Genomic DNA, 24,010 nt, shown 5'->3' with positions numbered 1-24,010 from the left:
ATATCACAGTGTAAAGTCATTTTTTGTGACAGAACACAACTTCAACTTCTAGTGCAGTTTTTTTGTGCCTCTTCTAGCTGTAGAGGGAGAACGAGAAACATGTTTTTGAGGAAAGGTTTTTCTGTGCAAAAGATCTGATTTTGTGTGATATAATTTGATCTTGTATGATTAGGAAAAGGTTTATCTCTGTCTCTTCCGCATTTCTTTGTCTTCTAATTTAATCCTTTGTTTGAAATGTACTTTTTCTTCCTGCTCAGTGAAATGAGTTGCAGTTCTGGTAGTAGAACGTAATTCTTTCGGATAGCAAAGTTCAATAATGAAAAATCTTGAGCTGTCTGACCTTCCATCAAATAATCTGGTAGCAAAGAGTAGGGGATCTGCTGTGTGTCAGCGAGGGGTGCAGCATGAATCTTCAGATTATAGATTTTGGGGTGTGCTTATTGCTTGATATGTCAAGACTACTGAGATTTTAGTAACAGGGTGGTAAGATTTGGGTCAGTTGGTGTCTGAAGACTTTAGGGTAAGAGGAGGACAACGAGAGCCATTAAGAGTTAGATAGGCAGTTTTAAATGAGGGGCTAAAATAATAGGGAATTTAAGGAACAGAGGTGGGTACATAGATACTTATGGGTTGACGTTTTTGGTGTATATCTTTGTCAGTGTACCTGCAATGCAGCAATATCGTTGTTACAAATACATTATTTTGGTTACATGTTGCTGTTAGGCAGGTCTTCGGTGTCCTGTTTGAGCGGCTGGTGAACTAGAAAGAGACCAAATTTAATTATTCTCAAAGGCCAAAGCTCAGGAAGCCATATTCCATCCAAGCTTTGTATATTTTTTCTTTTAGAAAGGACACTAACGTTTTCTTTAACAGTTCTGAATACATTTCCGTGGTTATATCACAGTTCAGATGCTCGTAAATCAGAATTGATTGTCCTGTCAGAGATGTTTTGTCAGTTCATTTATTCCTTGATGACTGCCCTAGGTGATGGGATTTCAAACTGTGTGAACCAGAGGAGAAGGTGCATTGGTGTGAGTGTAGCAAAGGGCCAGCATTGTCGCTGACTGTGCCGCCGGTGTATTGTGTAGTAGTGGTGTTTCCTTTTTTATCCCGTGGTGTGTTGAGGCCGTGAGCTCCGTTGGCTAGAACCTCCGTTACTACAGAGAGCCTGGGTCTTGGCTGTGGCTTTTGGAGCTGTAATACCCGTAGAAGTTGTCAGACCAAGTACAGCTGCCAACACTTAAGCACAGACACATGGCAACCTCATTAACTTTCAGTCAGGCGTTTGTGAGTGTACCTGTTACGGTTCCACGTGCAAGGAGGGCAGGAGGATGGCAGTGACGATGGCAGTAATGCTGCCTGTGGGCAGTGCCAGTACTTGGAGCAGTGCTGGTGGATGGATGTCGGGTTGTAGCTCTTGGGACATGGGGTTCCTGGGGTGTGCTGGCATCCCAGCTCTGGTGAGCTGAGGCAGACGTTGGGTATGCTGAATGCTCTTTTAGTTACAGTATTTACCAAAGCACGCAGAAAAGGGATTCCTTTAATTGTGTGTGTAGTCAGCTAATTTCATGTCAATTAAGGTGCAATTTCCCTCTGGTTTGCTGGAAAGCTGCTTTTGTCAGTTGTACTATTGTACTAAAATGCAGTTGTGTTTTTGTCAGTACGTGCTGTTGGGTTTCTCTGTGGCAGTGCACTGCCAGCTTTTTACGTTTGTTTTGATATCTAAGAAGCTATTTATCCAAACAGCTCTGTTCCTTTTGTATACTTTTCTGACCGGTGTTCTTAATAGTACTACTTGAAGGAATAAATATAATATGAAAATATTGTTAACTTTCTGTGGAAGTACTGTATTTTTTTTGAAGCATAACCTCTGAGGATTTTTCATAAGCTAGACTTCTTTTAAACAAGTCATTAGAAATACAGGAATTTATATTTTATATGCTTATATTTTAAATATAACTCCTTTCCTGTGTGGAGGAGGGAAGAGGGAAAGTAATTTTTTGTAGCAATCACTTTTAAAAAATCTGTTGTCTAGCAAGAGGTATGTCTGCCTTTCATTGTCAGTCCCTGTGGTTCCTATGCCTTGTGCTGATCTAGTAATGCTAAAGTACTTCTTCTGAACTTGGTATGGTACAAGGTATGCAAGGAATTGAACATCAGGTTCTTGAACCAAGTAAAGCAAAACTTTCATCCCAAGTACTTTACTCGGATGCCCCTCTAGCTTTTAACAATTGTAGAACATCAATTTTTTTAAACTTACTAGGTTTTGTGATGGCCGGATTTTTATGTGAAACCTCACTGGTTATAACCTACAGGGATCTTTTGATACAAAATTTGGATAGAACTTGATCATAGAATCATGCTTCAGAAGCAAACTTTACAACAACTTTTTTCCAGTTCTCTCTAATAACTAGGTAGATGTCAAGGCTGTACCTCGAGTACTGTGTTCAGTTTTGGGCCCCTCACTACAAGAAGGACATCGAGGCCCTGGAGCGTGTCGAGAGAAGGGCTACGAAGCTGGTGAAGGGCCTGGAGCAAGTCCTATGAGGAGCGGCTGAGGGAACTGGGGTTGTTTAGTCTGGAGAAGAGGAGGCTCGAGGGAGACCTTATTGCCCTCTGCAACTACCTGAAAGGAAGGTGTGGGGAGCTGGGGGTCAGCCTCTTCTCACAGGTGACTAGTGGTAGGGCTAGAGGGAATGGCCTCAGGTTGGGCCAGGGGAGGTTCAGGTTGGAAATGAGGAGACATTTCTTCTCAGAAAGAGCAGTCAGGCATTGGAATGCGTTGCCCAGGGAGGTGGTGGAGTCACCGTCCCTGGGGGTGTTTAAGGAAAGGTTGGACGTGGTGCTTAGGGACATGGTTTAGTGGGTGACATTGGTGGTAGGGGGATGGTTGGACCAGATGATCTTGGAGGTCTCTTCCAACCTTAATGATTCTGTGATTAACTGAAGATGGCTGAGGCCATTACATGTGTGTTTTGAGTTATTTTGTAATAATGCATTTGGTGTTCTGGATGGCTGTGTGGTGGTCTTGCAAAACTGTAGGTATTCCCCCCCGCCCCCCCCCCCCCCAATCACATTGTTGAAGAGAGGTTAATTCTGTCAGCAGCCTCGCTATGTATGAAGGGCTGCAGTTCTGCCGGAGCTTTTGTTACTTGCAGCTGCTCTTCATGAAGTGGATAGTGCTGCTTTGGTAACAGGCATTACATAAAGGTTCCCCTCCTATACAAACAAACAAACAAAACCCTCTTGAGAAAGATTACTGTAAGTATATTCAAAGCTCCCTACCCCCCATGCCCCTTATATTTAATGTTAGGCACAAAAAAATTCTTCCAGTAATTTGTGAGTGTTATATCTGCGATGTCGCTGGCGAGGTTTGCCATCAGTTTGTCCTGTGCCTATGACTCACATGCTTGCATGATGCTAATATGAAAAAAACACGGTCATTACAGGAGGCTGTTTTGAAGTACTGGATTGTGGCATTTGCAATTATTTTCCTACTCTGGGCTACTCCAGCTCTTGTAGTTTATCCTGTGTAGTATCAGATTGTTGTAGCTATATTGCCTAAGGTTAATAGAAGAGACTATTTAAAAGGGCACAGCACTTCCTCAGTTACAGCCTGCTACTTTGTTTGTTGCCAAGTTTGGATATTATTTTATGAACGGGGAGAAGAATATGGGCTGCTATAGATGCTAGTTGGCATGGTACACACACAGATGCACTGCTTAATAACAAACAAGTCTGTATTTTCTTGTAGGGAGTATTCAAATATAACATACTTCCTCCTGTAAGGCTGTTACCTATGTAAGTAAAGGCACCTGATTTGTCCTCATTTTTCCTTCTTGCTGACTGTTCAGTCAGTAGGATGTTGTGCATTACACTGTTTTCATCATGGTTAGTGTGTAGATACCGTAAAGACTTCGTGCTCTGCAGTGATATACCTGACCACTGTTTCCTTCTGGACTGCCAGATGGGAGAATGAAGAAAGACTGCCATGTTTTTAACAACAAAAAAAAAATTTCATGCTTGCATGTACTTCATGTAAACTTGCGAAATCACAAAACTAAATTGTGAGAACAGGGTTGAAATTGGGGCAAAGCGTTTGAGTATGTGTATGGCTAGGATTTCCCCTGTTGATCATTAAAGCAGAAATATCCAGTTAATAAGTATTAAGAAAGCATACTTACTGCTGTAGTAAGCGTAAGTAGATACCGGGCTCATCTAGCAGCAGGTTGCTGGAATGGGAATCTAGAAACTAATTCAAGCACTACAAGCTGTAAAACCCCCTTTTCTCCTTTTCCTTTAATTAGTGCATTCATTCAAAAAATAAAATCCTGTCTAGTGTGTGGGAGGTGGCTGATAGAGGAAGGAGCTGGAGAGAATTTGTGTCCTTTTCCCATTTCAAGAAGCCTGAACAGCTTTGTGTGTGCCAAAACTGGTCTCCTAGGCTCTCCAAATAATGCCAGACGCTTCTTCATTTTCCTTGCATCTTAGTTACCATATTTATTATAATTATCTCTTTGCACTTGAAATATATGGTCATGCTAAACCCCCGAAGAAGCATTTTGTTGACTTTTTTCATCTGTTGTGTAGTTGTGCTTTCTTATCAGTTGAATCTCTGCTGAAACAGTTGTGCTTCTACTCCATCGCAACAAAGTGATGTAGGAAATGGTGAATTTCTTGAGAAATGTAGGTGCTGCCTTTGGCTGCAGTTCCTTAAGTCTTAAGCTTCTTCAAAACTTAAACTTATAGAAGGATTCTGTCTCTTTTGAAGCCATCTGACAGAATTCGCATATACAGTTGGGGTCAAACTTCCACATAAAACTTTATAATTTTATTGGATATAATCATAGGTGAAAAGTAGGGGTAAGACTCTACTGCTTAAAAATAGTTACTTGCCATGAATTGCATGGACAGAAATATAATCCTTCTCAGTTTGGGGCCCAGTATGCAGGCTCCTGAGCTTCCTCTGCTCTGCTGACCGCGGTTTCATACGTAAAGGTGAAGAAAGATGCGCCCTTGCAGTGCCACTGCTCTGTGCTTGCTGATTTCCGCACCACCCCCTGCACCTGGGCTGGTTAAGGTTCAAACAAATTTTAGAAAGGAAATGTTTCACTTAAACCTTGTTGTACATGCTCTGCAGAAGTGGCGACACTGATGTTGATGGAGGAGCTTATGTTAGTAACTTAGCATGCAAGTTCTTGTAAAGGCAGTCAGTTAGAAAGAGAAATGATTTTAGATATGCAATGGGTCATACTAAGCCATAAGCAGATTTATTTTTTATTTTTTTTACAAGTCTAAAATACCTTAAGCATTCTTTATTAAACAAAACAACCAAAACAATTTGCTGGTTTCTTAGGTGCTTTTTTCTTTTTTTCTTGTATCTTTTTTTTTTTCCTTTTTCTTTTTCTTTTTTTTCCTATTTGTAGCTTATTTTCTTATGGTATTTTTCTTGTCTTTCTATAGGGTTGAAAGACACACAGGAGTCTTCATGGATATAGTTGATACATTTAACCATTTAATTCCTACTGAACACTTAGATGATGCCCTATTTCTAGGATCCAACCTGGAGAATGAAGTCTGTGAGGATTTTAGTACAAGTCAAAATGTCTTAGAGGATTCGCTGAAGAACATGCTCAGCGATAAGGATCCTATGCTAGGATCTGCAAGTGCCCAGTTCTGTTTGCCTGTTTTGGATAGCAATGATCCCAATTTCCAGATGCCTTGTTCAACAGGTAAATCTTATAATTTTTTAAGATTACAATTTAAAATACATTGATACTCTAGTGCCAAACCTTTTTCATAATGTAGAAATAATAATTTGGGATTTCTGTCTCTTTTTTCCTGCCCCTTTTGTTGTGCTGCTTACATGCTTGGCATGTAAAACATGCAGTTCTTTTTAACTTGGTCACGTAACAACAGGGGAAAGCTCCTAATCTGGGTCAAAATTAATCTAGGCTTTGACTTGAATATGTGTAAATTATTCCCAATTAAAGTTTGATTTCTTTAGCATAAGAACCATGCCTGGTTAGTGAAATTGTTAGTTGTCTTCAAAAATTTAATGGTGCAGGATTACCAAGAGGAGTGTTTGAGGTATACAGCTTTTATGTTACTGCTCTGACCTCAGGGTTACTCTGTTAGTGCGAGGAGTTCTAGCGTTGATACTGGGTGTTTTGCTCTGTTTGGCTTCAAACAATTCTTTTTTATTGTTTGGAAACACCTGAGTTGGAACTGATTTAGAACGAAGTTTTTAAATAAAAATCATGTTAGGAGTTGTGGAGCAGTTTTGGAAGATGGGGGTGGGTGGGGAACAAAACCATAATCCAGTTCCTAAGTTATGTATATTGTGAATAGTTGGAATAATTACTCTGAATTTACTGTAACAGATAAAAATATACCCCTTGCTTAGTAGGGTTATTTTGTTTGGTTTTGACAGGAAGTTTTAAAAAAAAGGGTTCATTACTGAAACGTGTTATAGATTAGTGCAAATAACTTATATCAGCATTTCATTTTTTTTCTGGTAACTTTTATGAACTGTTTCTGAAAATCTTGACAATTTCATAGTATATTATGTTTGTTTCTACTAACAGACTAAATTCTTACCTTTGTTAAATCAAGTGGTATTTTGGCATGGAAAATTGTAAATCAAAGATGCTACTGATTAGGGCAATGACAAAGTGAGCTTCAGAAACCAAGATATTTGATCTTTTTGCTGCTTAATACAATATGGTTTGAGGCCATCTTTATTGTACTTGTTTATTCTTGCAGTAGTCCATATGCTTAAACTTTGTCTTTAACCTACCAAACAAAATTGTATCAGTCTTAATGTGCATACGACTGCAGTGTACACAGCTAAACCAATCCTCCTCTCTGTTTATTTCCATCCAGTAAAACAGTGATGTGAATTCTTGTTTCACAGAGTCACAGCTGTGTATCCTTCTGTAAACCTATACTGCATTTAAAATTTTTGAATTAACTCATAGGGTACAGCTGGATATTTTAGAAGTTACGGGGAGACATTTGGGGGCTTTTTGGCGAACTAGCTGGATATTTCTCTTAAAAGTGATCCGTGGAATAGTTAATAGTATTGATATTTAAATAATCACATTTAACTTTTTTAAATTAATTTTTAAACTTTCTGTCCATTAAAATAAATGAGCAAGCTCGTTAATTGTGGCTATTACTTCAGGCTGCATATAGGCTCAGAGAATCAAAACTGATATAACTTCCGCTGAGTTTTTGAATTTTATTTATTTATTTTAAATCTGAAAGCAAGACTAAAACCATGTTTCAGTATGTAAATAAAAACATGCAATTTGCAATTAATGTCGTAGTGATCCAAAAGGATGTGCCATGTTCTTGCAGTTGCTTGTTCTTTATAGGTCTTGTTAAGGTCTTGTCTTTATTCTGAGATGGTAGGGCCCCAATATTTTTCTGATTTTTTTTTCAGTTGAGAATAACAGTTATCAGTCTGAAGCAATGTTTCTTTGTCCTTGTTCCTCATGATTTATTTGATTTGTGTGAGAGTTGGTGATCTAAAGCAACTTAAAGAGTCTGCTGGTAAGAATGCAGTCACGGAAGATGGTAATGCCCTTTGTAAGAACTGACAATAGAAAGGCTGATATTTCCAAAATGTGTGCATGAAAGCTCCTCTCTGCTCCACTATCATTTTGTCTGGAGAAGAGAAGGAAAGAAAACGCCACAGTTCTCCCCACAAAACTTGCCTTGCTTATGTCTTTAGATCTGTAACATCTTTGGTGTTTCATACAGAGTGTAGTTTGCTATATTATTATTCATTTTTTGGTGTTTTTTTCCTCCTTTTTGTAGGATATTAACATGAATTTAATCTGTGGTGCATTAAGCAGTATGGTTACTGAATGGTTAGTTGTTAGCCCTTTTATCTTTTTCTTAGGATAAATTGGTAACAACAAATGTGTAGTAAAACCTTACAAAAGAAGCTGTTAACCTGGGCACGACCTAGGAAATACTGTTTTTTTTGAGGGGGAAGGGGGAGGAAGTCTGTGGTGGCGTTCTATTTTTCTTTTTTGTTTGTTTGTTTGTTTGATTTATTTATTTTTAAAGCTGAAATGTTAGATGGCTGAGTTTCTTACTGTCAAGTCTGCAGGGAACTGCAGTTGTTTGGACTCCCGAAGATAAACCTTTTTTTTTTTTTTTCAGAGGCAGAATTTTTTTTTTTGCTATTTATTTTAGACCTACAAACAGTATCTTGCAAAACCCTTATCAAGACCATGGAACAGTTTAAGAATGGAGCAAAATCCTCTTGAAAATCAGCTCAGAGGGCCAGCAAAGGACAGGTTTAGCATGGTTGCTGGTCCATGAATAGCTGAAATGTCCAGTTTTGTCCAGTTGTTAAAGTGGTGAAAATTTCTTTGTGTTCTTTTGCTGTGAAAATTTCATGCTATGTTCTTCTTCTGTGGGTAAGCTGAAGAGAGAAAAGTATAAATAGTTGGACTGAGGTGATTCGGCTAAAGTGGAATTAGATCTGACAGGTAAATTGAAGGAGCAGAGTGCATGGCTCACTAATACTTAAGTGGAAGCTTCTTTTGAGCAAAGAGTTCAAGAGTATTTGTAAACCTGTCCACAAAGCAAGATGCTGACTTCAACCAGAAGACCTTGCACCACTTAACTACAAGGGGGATATTGAGTTGCTTGAGTGGGTGTGGAAAACGAACAATGAAGCTGGGGAAGAGACTAGAAACGAGGAGTTAAGAGGAGTGGCTGAGGGAATTGGGGTTGTCTAGTCTGGAGAAGAGGAGGCTCAGGGGAGACCTCATCGCTCTCCACAACTATCTGGAAGGAGGTTGCAGTGTTGGTCTCTCTTTTCTCAGGTGGCAAGTGATAGGATTTAAATTGAATACAAGGAAATGGTCTCAAGTTGTGCCAGGGGAGGTTTGGATTGGACATTAGGAATAATTTCTTCGTGCAAAGGGTAGCCAAGCATTGGAACGTTCTGCTCAGGGAAGTGGTGGAGTCCCCATCCTGGGAGGTATCAAGAGATGTGTGGACATGGCAGTAAGGGACATGGTTTAGTGATGGGCCTTGTAGGTCAGAATGATGGTTGGACTAGCTGATCTTGAAGGCTTTTCCAACCTAGATGATTTTTTGATTCTGAGTCTTTAAACATGAGATTTTTATGTGCAAATGGGTACATTTCTGTGGCAGGAGCTTTGAGAAGGACTGGAGTAAGGCCTGCATAGCAGTATATCAAATTTCTCAGAACTAACAGCCTTTTCTGTGCTCTACTTTGGAGGTTAGAGCTTTTTGGCTCTCAGCTACATCAGTCGTAAGAACCCCTGCTTTCTTCTGGCTCTTAACTTGGTTTCACCTGTGGGCCTGTGTTCTGCCCTTTCTCTTACTGTTGGGTTGACATAAGTTCTTGATGAGCGTTGTTCACTGGCCTAACCCAAAGTCATTACTCATCAGTATTGCATCTGTCTTGCTCAGCATTAGGGTTTATATTGCACACCATTCACCATGAACTAAGCTTTTTGTTACTGCTGAGCTCTTTCAAAGGCGATGATCTGACTGGATGTGATGGATACTGGTAGCAATTGGTTTACATCCCTTAAACAGTTTAGGTACTTGTCTATATGACAGAACCGCATAGACTTTTGTGAGTTGAAGTTTGATTTCCATCACTGCTGGTTAGAGGCATTTCCACAGAAAATGCACAAACTGCTTTGTAAATTGGATTACATGTAATTGTCATGGGGAAAATAGTAGCATCATAGTCGGCAGTACCGGTATATGACAAATAGCGAGGAGCATAAAAATAGATGTCTGTTGCCTGTGTGTTGATACAAGGAACTGTATCAGTGCCAGTAAAGCAGTCTCATGTTCGTGTCTTGGCCTGAATCCAGCTTTATGCTGGATCTGTTTTTTTGTTAGATGACCTTATTGATCTGTCTGCTCTGAGCTTGCTCTGTAATTGCCACTGAGTAATAGAATGGGGTTGTCTCGATCAGCTTTGACTGAACAGTTAGATGTTTAGAGAAGACAAAATCCTTTCCAGATCTGTTAATGTCTTTGAGGAGAGATGGAAGTAACTTTTCATGACTTTTTCCCAAGCTGGAGAGGGTATGGGTCAAATTAACAGCTGTTATGCTGAAATCCTTTTAGGATGTGTTTGTGAGAAGTGACTGCTAAACTGTGAAGATGTGGTTGGGTTGCTGGTTTGTGGGATTAGGTGGTGCAGATAGCTGCACTACATGAGCAGCAAGGAAGTCTTCTGTTATTTCAATGATGCAAGGCGCAACCTATTTGCAGATCTCAGGAGCTTAACAGTAATGGAAGCCATTTACTGTCCTGAGGTAGGTATTGGCAGTGAGACCTAGTGGAAGTTGGTGCAACTACTGTGTTTGCCAGATAAAAGACAGAATTTGACAAAACGAGGCTTTCAAAAATTAAATGAAACACAAGTTTTTGAAATACTCAGAGGTGTCCTATATCATGTTTGAGGTGTCTCTGTGTTTCCGTTCGTCAGTTTGGTAAGATGTTTGTTCTCCAAAGAGCTGTGTAATCAACACAGGTAAATTATGTGGAATAGCTGCCGGCTATCTTTGATGTTTGGGTGGTATGTGTGCATATTTTTTGTTGTTTGTTTGTTTTGCTTTTCCTTCTGATACTTTTTCTTTAATCAGAAATGGAAAATGTGAAGTTATGAATATGACTTAACTCTTTAGAGCAACACTTTTTTTCAGACTTGGTACCTTAATGATGGGGGGGTGTTCTGTTTTGTTCTGTTATTTCTTGCTGTAAGGCATGCTGGAAATTTATGCACTAATTTTATAAGTTTGTGAGCATGGCAGGTCAGGCTGGAACACTTGATAGCTGAGATCATATGGTTTCCTTCACCACAAATCATGTGGTGATTTGCCACCAAGCTGCGGAGAGTTGTCTGACTCCTGGTCAACAGCCCCAGATTTGGGATTTTCCTCTTCCCTTGTTTTATTCAGTATATTTGTGTCTGTGTGTGTGTGTATATATATATATATATATGCACACATGCATATATATATATATGCCAAAATCAAACTAAGTAAGCAGGAATCATACTAACTGGGCATTTCTCAGCTATCGTAAATTCTGTAGCTTTTCAGGTTGTTATTTACTGGAGCAGTTTGATTTTATTATATGTGTAGTAGATGGTATGGCATTTGAATTGCGTATCATCTAGAGATGTTTCTGGATTTCATAGCAAAATTAAACTTTTACCAGTTTATATTTATCCAATCAGATATTTTTAATAAATGATGAGGAGGACTGGCCCTATAAGAGAGTGTACAAAGACTGTTGGGGACATCTTTTAAATTGCGTTTTTTTTCCTGTGCTTCTAGATTGCTTCTTGAAAAGGGTTTCCCCTGAGTGCAGTCTGTTCTTCCCAGTTTTACCCTATGTGTTCATGAGTACTGTTGAAAGCAGCATTACCTCTGCTACAACTGTGATCATCTACTGAATCTTTGGAGCCAAAATGATTTTTCTGACTATAAAAACATTTTTTTTTGTAGCTGTTTTCTGTTTTAGGCACTTGATGCTCATTTCACTAAAATCAAATGTACATCTATTTTTTTCTACCTGCTTATGAAGTGATTTTGAATGTAACTTCTCGATTGCAACCCCAAATGCTTTATGGTTTCTCAGTATTCTTACCTCTTTCTGCCTTCCTTCCTCCAAGCTGTCCCTGTGAACAGTTGCACAGTGTCTTGTGACCAAGGTAGTAACCTTTCTGTATAAAATTTAAATTTGTTATATTGCTGTCATACTGACAACATGGAAAATGTTTATTTTGCATGCTTTTTGTCTGTAGGTAACAAACTACCAGTTTTCCCCACTGTATGTTCTTCTGAAGACTTAGTTGTTTCTTTGGATCAGTTCTGTGAATGGAAGGAGGTTGGATCTTTAGCACAACAGTACAGAGCAGAAATAGTGGAATGTTATTCCATCTGGATAGCTAAGCAAAAGAAAACCAGAGCTGATATCTACAGGAGAGCTTTAGTTCTACACTTGAAATTTACCTTGAGCAGTGTGTCAAAAATCTGAATATCTTTGTATAACTTTGGCTAAAGATAATCAAGGGAAGACATATGTTAATAACATACATACATTTAAAAGATTTTGATAATATTTTAGGTATTTTCTTCTCCTTCCCTCCCCTTCCTCCAACAAGTAAGGCTTGTTTTCCTCAATTATATATCAATGAAGAAATAAAAATTTGTCACAGTTTTAACACATGGAAAATTCTGCTTTAAAATTGCAAATATTTTTAATGTGTTCTTCTGTTATTGCTTGACATGTATGAAAAGTGAGACAGTAGTCTGGAAATTTAAATACTTTGCAGATAACAGACTCAATATATGAAGGTGATAGCCAGTGGTGCTTCTTCAAGCGTGTGTATTTGTATACGCATGAAGATATAGGTCACAGTCTCTCTCTATGTATTTTCCTTCTTTGCTGCTTTTTCAGTTGTATGCAGTTTTGATGTTTTTTTCCCCTTCCTCCTATATGATTATTTATCACTTATGCCTCTGTCGTAATTTCTATAAATATTTATTGCTAACATCATCCTTATCTCTTTCTGTTGTTTTATTTCTGTCTGTTTCTGCTTTTGGTGGTTTTGTCATTCCAAATTCCTATCTCTACGTCCATTTCCCTTTCATAATTCAATTTTCCAGTCTCCTTCTCTGTATCTATTACTATTCCTTGTCACTTTTTCCTTTCCCAGCAGGGTTCTGTGTTGACTTCTCCTCATCCCGCCTCATGTGGCTGTAATAGCTGAGTTGTAGCTCAGGTCGTTTGAAATAAACAAGATTCTGTGCTTCAAATTCATCCATAAAATTAAAGCTACAGCACAGAGTCTTGTAAGTATGAAAATACTTTAATTCTGATATTTCAAACTGTCTGTCAATAGTAGACTGAATGTGTCCCTTGTGTTAATGAAGGGTGTGTAAATGAATTAACTTGTGCAAGAACATGTAAAGCCCGAGGCTTTAATGATCTGTGAAATCAACTCCAGAACTGTTTCAGAAGTTGTCTGAGTAGTTTTTATTCTTCGTGTTATCTTCAGTAGTTAGTGTAGTTCTACACCAAAGAGTCATAAGGGTCTCCTTTGTCACAGGCTGTTCCCTAACACCAGCTGCATGTTCTGTAGGATTGCTGTTGCAATAAGTCAGCTCACACCAAAGTGCGGAGCTGTCAGGAGGGCGTAATCACGTAACCTTTCAGAACACAGGAAGGGTGGCCTGAGTTAGGATTAGGATCCATCTTGTTCAATGTCCTGTGTTGGACAAAGGCCAGCATTGCATATTTAGGGGAAAATAAATTCTGGCAGGGCAATTAGTGTCATATTTTCCCCATTATGTAGCTTGTAGCAAATAAGTGATGAAGAAACATTTGGATGAGTGGACTGACACTAGATTTATCAGTCCTGTGCAGCTGGTGTGTGATATCTATGTACAAATACACCCATAAAGATAGCTCTGTGGATTGGAAAGAGAAAGCTGCCAGTAATTGCCAGAAATATACATTTCCTCTAACTGGGGCATACAATGCAGTAACTAAATAATATGGTTAAAATAAAATGAGTGACAGTAAGTTGTTAGCTGAAGAAACTCCTAGCTTTCAGCTCCTGACAGCTGTCTAAGTACAGAGGACCAGAATGAAGTTCACCTGGTGCCAAGCTCAGCCTTACTTTGAGGCTGTTTAAAATCTTTCTAATAGTTGACCTTTAACGGGTGCTTTTTGTAAAATCTCTGTCATGTGACTGTGGGTTGAATGACAGTCTAGATAGACTTGATTATTCATCACTGCTTGGCTTTAGCAGTGTCTTACAACTCCTGTTTTTTGTTACTCTATGCTCATTATTACAGTGGCTTCACAAGAGAATTTCTATTTAAGTTGTGAAAACATCGGAGTTGAAGCAGAAATTGACAGGTTTTCAGAGGCAAGCTGAAGATTCTAACAATTTTTAATTTTTATTACCTTGTTTTGATTTCTAAGATGAATATATTAAAGCAAATTTAAGAAAATAATTGTTAGAAATTTTTAGAGATCTTATTTCTGTTGTGTAAGTTAGTTTGCCTTAAAAATGCTAGAGTTGGTGCTGGGATAGTGAAGAATAGGCTTACTTGGTTGTTTGGAGTCTGTGTTGTATTTGTCAGACCCTTCTACATGTTTTATAAAATCACTTGGGTGTTTGGCCTGATCTCACAAATTTCGCATCCTACAGGGACCAGGATTCATTAATCACACATAGGATCTTGGGATAGGAGAGGCTACCATTGCAGAACCAAACTTAGAGAAAGTGAGGAGAATGGCTGGTACAGTGGCCTGACTGCCTCTTAGGAAACCTATTTTCAGGAGCAACCTCTGGGATCCTTCTCAGGTTAGTGGAGGATAGGAATTCGACAATGTTCTCTGACTCTGGCTGGGAGACTAGTGCATGCTGCACTCCATGCCCTTCCAAAAACGGGTTGCAGATGGAGATATGTGAGGTGGGTGGGACTTCCAGTTTTAAAATTGTGTCTTATGAGAAAACTGATTTTTATACTCATTGCTCTTCTGGATCAGCTCTTTCTACTGTTTACCTTTCTTCACTTTTTCTTAGGTGGGAAGGGGCAGTGAGGGACAGCTGATCCTCTAAGACCGTGGACCTTCTTGTGCCAAAATAAAAACAAAAAACCAAAACCAATAAAAAAGTGAGTCCACCAAAAAGCTGTAAGGACTATCTACAGAAATTTTAAGCTTTGGGTGATAGCTTCTTCTACACTGAAACTGCCTCACGTGGGACTTTTCTGTCCTGCCTTTCTTCATTTTTTTTTTCCTTTTGTTTTTTTTTAGATGGCCAATTTATTTATTTTTCCCTGTTTCTTCCCCACCCTTACTCACCCTTACAGTTGCAACACTTTTTGTTCATTTTAAGTTTTAGGATCTTTCTTGTTTGTTTGTTTTTCCAGTTATTGGTCTTGATGATATTATGGATGAAGAGGGAGTTAAAGAGAGTGGAAATGACACCATCGATGAAGATGAGTTAACTTTACCGAACAGGAATTTGAGGAGTCGTTTAGAAGAAACATCAGTCGCATCACCAAGAAAGTCACCACGTTTAATGGCACAAGGTGATCACTCAATATGGGATGTATGTTTTTGCACATTCAAGATCAACTAAACTTTTATAATCCCTTCCTAATAATCATAAATGCCAAGTATTTTTTAGTATTTGGTTGTGTGGAATACAGGCGCTTCCTTTTTACGTTTTTTTATAAACTGGAGCTAGAGTTTGGCATCAGTGGAGTGCTATTCAATCTGAATTCCTCTATAACAAATGTTCTTCCTTATGGCCTGTGGTTCTCAAACATGTTTTTGAAATTTTGTTCCCTTTACCTAAATCAGATTAGCACTGTGGTTCTTTAACAAAGCCACGTTGTGTTTTCAAGCAGTATTGGAAAATTAGGTTAGCATGGCTCTTTATTTCCAATTAAAAATTTAATTGTTTGTTCTGATTTGTGTGTAATCTTTTTGTTTTAAAGTTACAGTAATTGCACTTCTAAAGTCTTTCATACGGATATCTTAATATGCTTAATAGTTATTTCACATATTTAAATTGTGTGATAGCTAATTGTTTATAATAAGGGCTTTTTAAAACTTGTTGAACACGTGGAGTTATTGACAGCTCTACTTTGTCCCCAATGAGTAGGCTGAGTTAAGATAAAATTAATAGGGAAATCAGAATTTAAGGAAGAGACTCTGTTACAAAGCTGATGAATACACTTTTAAAATGCACTTAAATTTGATTATTACTTAGATTATTGCTTATTGATTATTGTAAAAGATGTCATTAAGTGAGAATGTGACTGGATTTCAGATTCATATACTGTGTTCTCTAAAAACTTTGTAAAATTCACATTTATATTTATCACAATATAACTTTATGCAATTTTTACTTAAAGTAGAAAGAGTAGAAAAGGTTGAGTGCTAGAAAAGTAGAGTGGGTTTTGTCTTTTTATCACCAGAGGTACTTCTGTTCTTTTCATATGCTGTTCAGAGCTTTAGTAGTCATAAAAGTAACAAATTTTTTCCATTCAAACTGTGTTTTTTTAATTTTCATTAAGTTTAATTAACAAAATTCTTTTTGTGTCCAGTAAGGTAAATTAGGCTCAATCACTTCTATTCTAGATTAGTCTTGTGTTTGCAAATAGGAGTACACAGTATAGCTAAGACACTTTCTCTTTACCTTCATAGAACCGGTACGGAGTTTGCGACAGAGCACACTGGCCAAGCGTTCAAATGTTGCACCTCCTGTCAGTACCAAGAAATCGTCTGTAAAAAGTGGATCTGCCCCCAAAACAGGACAGAAACAACAAGAGAGAAGTCCAGCTAAAGAGGCAGATGTTGCCACACCTGTGAAAGCAGAACATCCTAAAGAAGTTAGGCGTAGTACAAGACGATCAGGACAGACAGAAGGAGCAGCAGCAGTAACTGCTTCCCAAAGTAATACAAAGCTTCTTCCTGGTCCTGAAGAGGTGAATGAAGTAAAGTCCGAAACCCCTGAGCAGGCAAAAGTTGAAGAAATATCCCAAGAGTTAAGTTGTTCTGAGTTACCAGGAGCTTGTACTCCTCCTGGAGAAACAAAGGAAATAACAGAGGTTGCAACAAAGACTGAATCTGGGCATGTTGATTCAGTTTGTTCAGCATCTGCAGATACTGAAATTGCTAAAAATGAAGCAAACGATGTGATCGATTCAATGGGCTCTGAAACTTCTGCAGAAGAAAAGACTGAAAATAAAGCAGAGGAATTGGAGAAGATAACAGAAGAACATGATCAAAGTGGGATAACTGGAGAAACTAATGATCCATCTAGTGTTTGTGTGAATCCAAGTGAAATTTATGAGACCTTTCCAAATTTGTCTGGCTCTTTAGAAGAGGGGGTTGAATGTAGATTAGATTCCCATAGTGTGGAATTTCCTGATGAAAATACATTGTCAGTAAAAGAAAGTGTAACAGAGCCTGTAGATGATGGCAAAGGAGTGGAGAAAACTGTAAGTTCATCAGAGGAATTACTGGACAGTACAGAGTTTGATAATAAAGACTTGAAAAGTGAGGAGCTTACTTCTGCTCACCCAGGAAATAGCATTTTAGAAAGCACTGTTCTTGACCATGCAAGCCAAGATGTACAGCAGCAGATCAGCAGTACTAAAGTAGAAGGCCCTGAGACCTCAAAAGTTCAGGATGATGATAAACAAATTAGCGTTCCTTCAAAATGTGAAAAGAACATTAGGCCTCGGCATAGTAAATCTGCAGTACAGAATAAGCAAAATCTGACTGCAGGTACTCGACAGAAATCAGGTACAGTGCAACAGGATACAAGGAATTCAAGAACTCGAGCTGGTATTGCTGTTTCAGGTCTTCACAGTCCATCTCCAGCAAGTCTGAAGCGGAATGCAGATGAGCAAGAGAGTCATCAGCATCCAAACAACCCTGTTAAAATTAGGAAGAAACAATCTGATCTTGGTTTGAAAACCAAGAGTTGTCTTTCAGGGACCACAGTAAAAAAGCAGATCAATACAGTGCTGAAGAAAATACCCCGAGTCCAGACTTCTGGGCAAGGACAGAAGTCATCAGTTCAGAGAGCAATTGACAAATCTGCTACACAACAAAGCTGTTCTAAAGATACTCACCACTCTGTGCACCCAGTATCAGGCCATATTTCAAATCTTGGTCAGAAGCAAGCCCAGAAACAACTTACAACTGTGCTAAAAACAAATAGCTCCACAAAGGAGGAGTCAGAGGCAAAAGATGCCTCTATGGTAGAACATCTGAAGGAGGATGATAAAGAAAAAAAATCAAAAAGAATTGATAAGAATCTTCAGCCTCGCCAGAGAAGAAGTAGCAGAAGTCTTTCACTTGATGAACCTCCACTGTTTATTCCAGATAACATTTCAACTGTTAAACGGGAAGGCTTGGAACATACCTCTGCTAGTGAAAGTAAACATGTTTGGGTGCCCAGCAAGCAGTGTGGCTTTTGCAAAAAGCCACATGGCAACAGGTGTGTGTGGCTTTGTGTCTGCAGAGTTCTTTATTATTGGTCTCAGAAGATACTTTTTTTTCTTCTTACCAAATGTTTCTTACTGCTGGTACCCAAGCATACAAGGAAAAGCCTTGTAATGGAATCCTGTGTGTTATACTGCAAATTGGTTTTATTTGCACTCATACATGTTGTTTTGTCTTTTAAATAGATCATTAGAAATGAGTTTGGCCATAAACTTTTACTAAGAATGTTTTATTACGAGTGTATTCTCAAGGAATTTGCAACTGTGTTGTAATGTTATCTATTTTAAACTCATTCTTTTTCTCAGAAAAGAAACCAGACTAAGATATCTGTGTTCCAGATTGCTATTTCCTTCCTTCCAGAGATCTCTTAAGTTAAAGGATTGCCATCAATCAAAAGAATTGAATAGTTGTTTGCATCTGTTTTTATCATTTAGAATTTTGATTCTAGTACCTGGAGGTTAAGATTTGTTTTTTCCTGATGTCATCATTGCTGCCAGGCTTTCATGTAACAGGAGTAACAAAGTAGTTGAAGTTGGGGGGGGGGGGAAGGAAGGGAAAAAGCAATGGCGGGGGATTATGTAACTTCCACGTAAGCATATCTGAAATTGTCTTTAAACCTAATACTGAGGTTGCCTATGAAGCTGATGTCCCTCTGTCACTGTAAGTGAACTGGAAAAGGTTATTATATTCCACTAATGAGCTATCAATCCAAGATGTTGTGCATTTACCTGCTAAGCTCTTCTTTTAAAGTAATTTTCAGTCGATATATTTTAGTCCATTTATCAAAGTGAAATACAGAAAACGAGTTACAGCAGATATGCTACTGTACAGGAATAAGTTCAGCAAACCAATTCGGCATTGCTAGGTCTTAGTGCTCCTAGAAGAACATTATAACACATGGATGACTACTTGAAGTCAGACTTGAGAGAGCCCTTGAGTTGCCAAAGGTGGTGATAACTGGTATCCCTACCTTTGTAATAACACTTGTTCAGATTTTCTTTCTATCAAAATCTGTGCCACAAAACTGTTGGCAGACACAACCAGCAGTTTCAGCATGAGAAGATTGGATCCTCCAAATGTAGGAGGATATCTGTAATGTAAATGAAGAATTTTTGTATATGGAATAAAGACATGCTAGTGGAGTGAGGAAGCTCATGTTTAGTGAGCCTCATGGTTAATAATAGAGACTTAAGACTGATGGTCCATTACTTTTTATTGACACTTAAAAAATTATTTTTTATTTATTCAAATTTCTTTCATTTTGTAGTTGCGTGTTACAAATAAAAATTCTTAACCTTAACTTCATGTCGCTAAGACACAAGAGAGCAAAACTTATTTGAAGTGTCTTAGCGTACTTGTTTAATTATTGAAGCAAGAACAAGCAAACATTTTCAATACAGTACAAAAAGCTTAAAATGACAAATTTCATATTTTCATCACTTGGAAATATATCAAACTGATGAAAATCTACTGTAGCATTAATTGTTGTTTTTTTGGTTTTCCTCCCCCTTCACTTTGTGGATTGCTTTTCAAGGAATTTGTTTCCCTTCTGTAATAACGAGCCTGTTTCCTTTATTTATCTGTTCACGGTACAGGAAAAAGCAGAAGGAAGAGTGTGAGAGTCAAATATTTTAAAATGGCATAAGTTCAACAAATGGCAAAGAGCAGAGCTGAGATCTGAAACAGCATTTGTATTTATATTCCACTCAGTCACCTATACTTTGGAGATATTGGTAAACACTGTGGTACAAATTATTTGTAGAAAATGAAGATGAACTGAAGTTGCAGCCCTGAGTTGGGAAACGATGTGCATATGATAATGAAACATTGCAATTCAGGGTGCAAAATAGTAGTTATTTGAACCTTTTTATATTCTCTGCAATAAATACAAACCCACTAATTTGCTGCTAATGTAATACTAAGCTTGGGGAATTGATTCAGGTTGGAGAAAATGTGTGGAGATCATTTCGTCAGCCATGTTTGTGTATAGAATCCCCAAAGGGAATGCTTACATAGGCCTCTAACAGCCCCAGGGTGATCTTCGTGTGCCTGCTAGAAGAACAGTGCAAGATGGATGGTACTGTTGAGTATTGGTTTATTTCAGAATCAGCTCTTCAAAAAATCATATCAATTTGTGTCTTTAGGGATACAAGCTGTAATTTGTTGATCACATGCAAAGTCAAAGAACACCTACCTTGCACTGCTGATTTTGGTTGGGAAAGAAGTCCTTTCTTGCGAACATGTAACTTGCATGATGAAAAAATTTTCAAGTTACAATATGCCCTCTCTTATAAGAGGCATGCCTGCTTCTTAATGTTAATAATTTGATCATTTTCTGTTGGGTACCTGAGTTTTGAACAGTGATTATTCGTGCTCTGCTTTCCACTTGCCTTGATGGTTGTAAACTGGCACCAACATAGCTGTATTGTAATCACCATCACCCATAGAGTGGGTGGTCAGCCTTTGGCTTAAGGGCGAATTGTTACAGTCTGTTTGCTTGATGTATTCTGCTGATTTCCATTCAGAGATTTACCTTTACAAGATAACTAAAAAAGTAATTGTTCTTTCAGGTGAAAACTAAAACAGGTGTTTCTCAGCAAGTCGGATAACTATCATGTATCTTTTTGTAGGTAGTAATTTTCATCACATCTGGAACATTTTCTCTGCTTAGAGCAAAGTTCCAGTTGGTGTTACCCGTTCAGTATTTCTTTCAACTTTGCCATTGTGTTCCAATACTGCTGTCAGATGTTTTCTCATCAGCTAGTAACATACATAACACATAAATTTTGATTCATCTGTAGATGAAAAGTGTGTGTGTATATATGTGTATCACATAAAAATGTTACAGACTGAAGTTATTACCTCAACTTCTCAATGAGTTCTAGTAATATTAAAAGTAGTAAGCTTTATCACAAACGTAATAGTTTTCCTGAAGACAGACTGAAGATATTTAAAAATAGTCAAAGAAAAATATTTCATTTCTTGGGTAGAGCTAGATGAAGATGCTCTGCAGATAGTGAGAAACTTGCTAATTCAAGATTTATTCTTGTATGTGTCATATGCATCCTTCTGATGTAAAGGCCCCTAATGTAAATTTCTCCATTTTTCTTTGTAGGTGTTTGTTCTGTACAGGCTGGTGGGCTGTATTCGTTCCTTTCTTACACAGAGACAAAACCTAACTGAGGTTTTGCAGATTCTCTCTTTTGTCTTCACTCTGTCTTTTTTTAATGGAAGAAGTTCCATGTGTACTATGCATTATTAATCAGAACTTCTAGATCTTCTATTAATCAAATCTTCTAGAAAGCATTGTAGAAAGCAAAAGGAGGCTTGTACTTTTAATTGCTTTCTGGTGAATTCGTCTTTTGATTTCTACAATTCTATTAATTGTTTTAATAGACTGTGGGGATTTAGGGGCTCTTTTTGTGTGCTCTTGTTTTTATTATTTTTGTTCTGGTTTTGCTTGGTATTTGCCCATGCAGTTTGTGTGATTAGACTAACAGGCCTTCTCAGAGCTCGCAGAAAAGCTTAGTAAAACTGGAGTTTTTACATAGTTGTCGTCTTCCCCACATTTCAATTCTGTTTTAAGGTGGAAGAAACGTTAGTAATGCTGTAAAAGGCAATAGAGAAGTGCAGAAGTTGGTATAGCGAAGATACAGTATTCCTGATCTTGCATACATACAATCACCAAAAAGTTTTTGTACAACTGTAATGTAATAATTACTTAGACTTGTGTATGAAGTTTAAAAAAAATCTGAAAATTTTACCTATAGTAGAATTTATTAGGATTTTTTTTAATAATGCCTGTACTTTAGTAAACTAATACAAAAAAGAATGGATGAGGAAGGAGATTAAGGATCTGAACTCATAACCACCCTTAAGTTAAGCGCACATGCTTTTTAAGGGTGGATGCATAAACAGTGCATGAATCATTGTTGTGACAACATGCTTCATAAGAAACAGTAATTAGAATAATTATGATGCTTTAGTTCTGACACATGTTCATTGTATAGTATGAGTATATTAAACTGTAGGTTATGTGAGATGTCATCAATTTGTAGTCATGGATGATGCTTTCAGGTTTTCTCCCTCCTACTGCTTTCTCCCACTTTGAAAAGCCTTGCAACATTAAAAGCTCTTATACATGAGCTGTAGCAAAGTTGAATGACAGTGTAAGCAACACAGTGTTGTAATATATAAGTAAAGAATGGCAGAACTCCAGTGTTCATATTTATAGTCATACCGTTTTATAACTTGGTTCTTATATGCATTATATTGCTGTGCTGCAATATTGGTAGAATTAGTGTTAATATCAGTAGTGTTAGGTAATCAGGAAAATGGTTAGTACAAGTTGTCTGAAATACATAATTTTATAAAATATTTTTATATATGCAGTTTACAGAACTGATCCAGCAACATGTATATAGAACCACTTGTTAATGGAGCTGCCTGTAATGATTTTTTTTATAGGTTTGTGGTTAATATTATGAGATGTATTTTACCCATTTTTTCAAGGTTTGGAGAAGTTCAGAGATTTTGGTTTTCCTGTTGTTGGGCCTGTTTCATTCATTTACATTCAGATCAGGGAGCACAGGGTTACCTGTATCCTTGTTTGCTTCCTTTTTGGAGAGGCTCTTGTAACATGAAAAACAAAGGAACATATGCCTTTAAGGAAGAAGCTTGTATTGTATAAAAGATTGGGTACTGAAACTTGATACTGAAGAAGTAAGAGTTTTCAGTGTCTTTTTCCTGTGCTACAAACTCCACATAAAAATAGATGATTGTATTGTTTCTTGAAGATAGCTTGTTCTTGTTTCTTGAAAACCAAAAGCTGAAAAATCATTAGACAACTATATTAAACTTGTACTAAAGGTGAACAAGAAAAACTGCTTGTGTGCACGTACTCTGATAACAAGGTACTGCACATTTTCTTGGTAACCACTTGTTTCACTGAGTTTTGGATTGAGCCCATGCTACTTCAGTGGTGTGGAACATAGGCTCTACTAAAGCTGCAGTGAATATCTTCCACAGTCTCAGAGGAATAAAGTGGGTTGGTAAAGGTTAAGCCTGTCACTCATTCCTTCTGTTAGGAATGTCTTTATTAGCTGAAGGAAAAACAGTTGCCTCCATGTAGTGTCTCTCCTTAAGGTTGGCTGGACTGTAGCATCAATGCAGCTGGGACACAGTTATAATGTTAATACAAATTTACAACAGATTTTATAGAAGATTGGTTAACGGTACTGTTAATGGGGAATGTGGAATAGTACTTAAGTGACTAAAGCATGCCCCATATTTGCCAGATGCAGAAATATTTGTTTGAACTTTTAAAAAGTGTATGAATAGTTTATCCTCTTAGTTGAGTTGAGGGTTAGAGTGTCTTTTTTAAATAGTTTAAGTATCAAGGCTTTTTTGTTAAGATTTGAGTCTTGTTGCAGGTTTTTGTCTTATGCCTTGCCAAATGCAAAGAGCTAAAAAGAAACAGTTATTTTTGAAGTAAATGATTTTCTGTGTCAGTGCACTCTAGGTTATTAATAAATCTTAAAATGCTGATTAGTGGCCCACACAGAACTATTCTGACAGCTCCCGATTTTTTTGTCTTTTGTTTTACTTGTAACTGTAGCTTTACAGCATACAATTATTTTATGAATAAGAGGGCTTCTGCCCATATTTTAAAATCTTATTTCACAATAATCAATTTCTCTGAAAATTTACTGCTCTATAAACTGAAAGTATGCAAGTTAATTTAAAAACATGGCCTATGTATTTTGAAAATAAATGGTTCCAGCCTGAGTGTTTTCATCTCACGGATGAATTTAATTTACCAAAAATAATACTAAAGACAGTCTGTCAATCTCTGAGAGATGGTGAAAGGTTTGCTTTAATTGTCTCTTTATTGTGTGATCCATTCCTTTATGGCCTTTAAGGTACATCTTTTTAGGCTTTTATGTGG

At 37.7% G+C, this 24,010-nt stretch overlaps 1 protein-coding gene across 4 annotated transcripts in view; it reads left to right on the top strand.

Annotated features, from left to right (window-relative positions):
- PHF3 (PHD finger protein 3) overlaps positions 1-24,010 on the top strand; it is a 50,087-nt gene that overhangs the window by 2,622 nt on the left and 23,455 nt on the right. Inside the window, exons 1-4 of one of the 4 annotated variants that reach the window (XM_080584096.1) lie at positions 14,243-14,398; positions 14,621-14,711; positions 14,970-15,131; positions 16,255-18,058. In XM_080584096.1, the coding sequence (XP_080440222.1) occupies positions 14,990-15,131; positions 16,255-18,058 (1,946 nt within the window). In that variant the 5' untranslated portion in view covers positions 14,243-14,398; positions 14,621-14,711; positions 14,970-14,989. Of the gene's footprint in view, positions 1-5,463; positions 5,733-14,242; positions 14,399-14,620; positions 14,712-14,969; positions 15,132-16,254; positions 18,059-24,010 lie in introns of those variants that run through there. The other 3 variants (XM_080584099.1, XM_080584097.1, XM_080584098.1) reach the window with 3 other exon arrangements.

The sequence above is a fragment of the Anser brachyrhynchus genome (genome assembly GCF_964034855.1).
Source record: "Anser brachyrhynchus genome assembly, chromosome: 3".
Classification (NCBI taxonomy): Eukaryota; Metazoa; Chordata; class Aves; order Anseriformes; family Anatidae; genus Anser; species Anser brachyrhynchus.
This window is presented reverse-complemented; position numbering and strand designations above follow the sequence as displayed.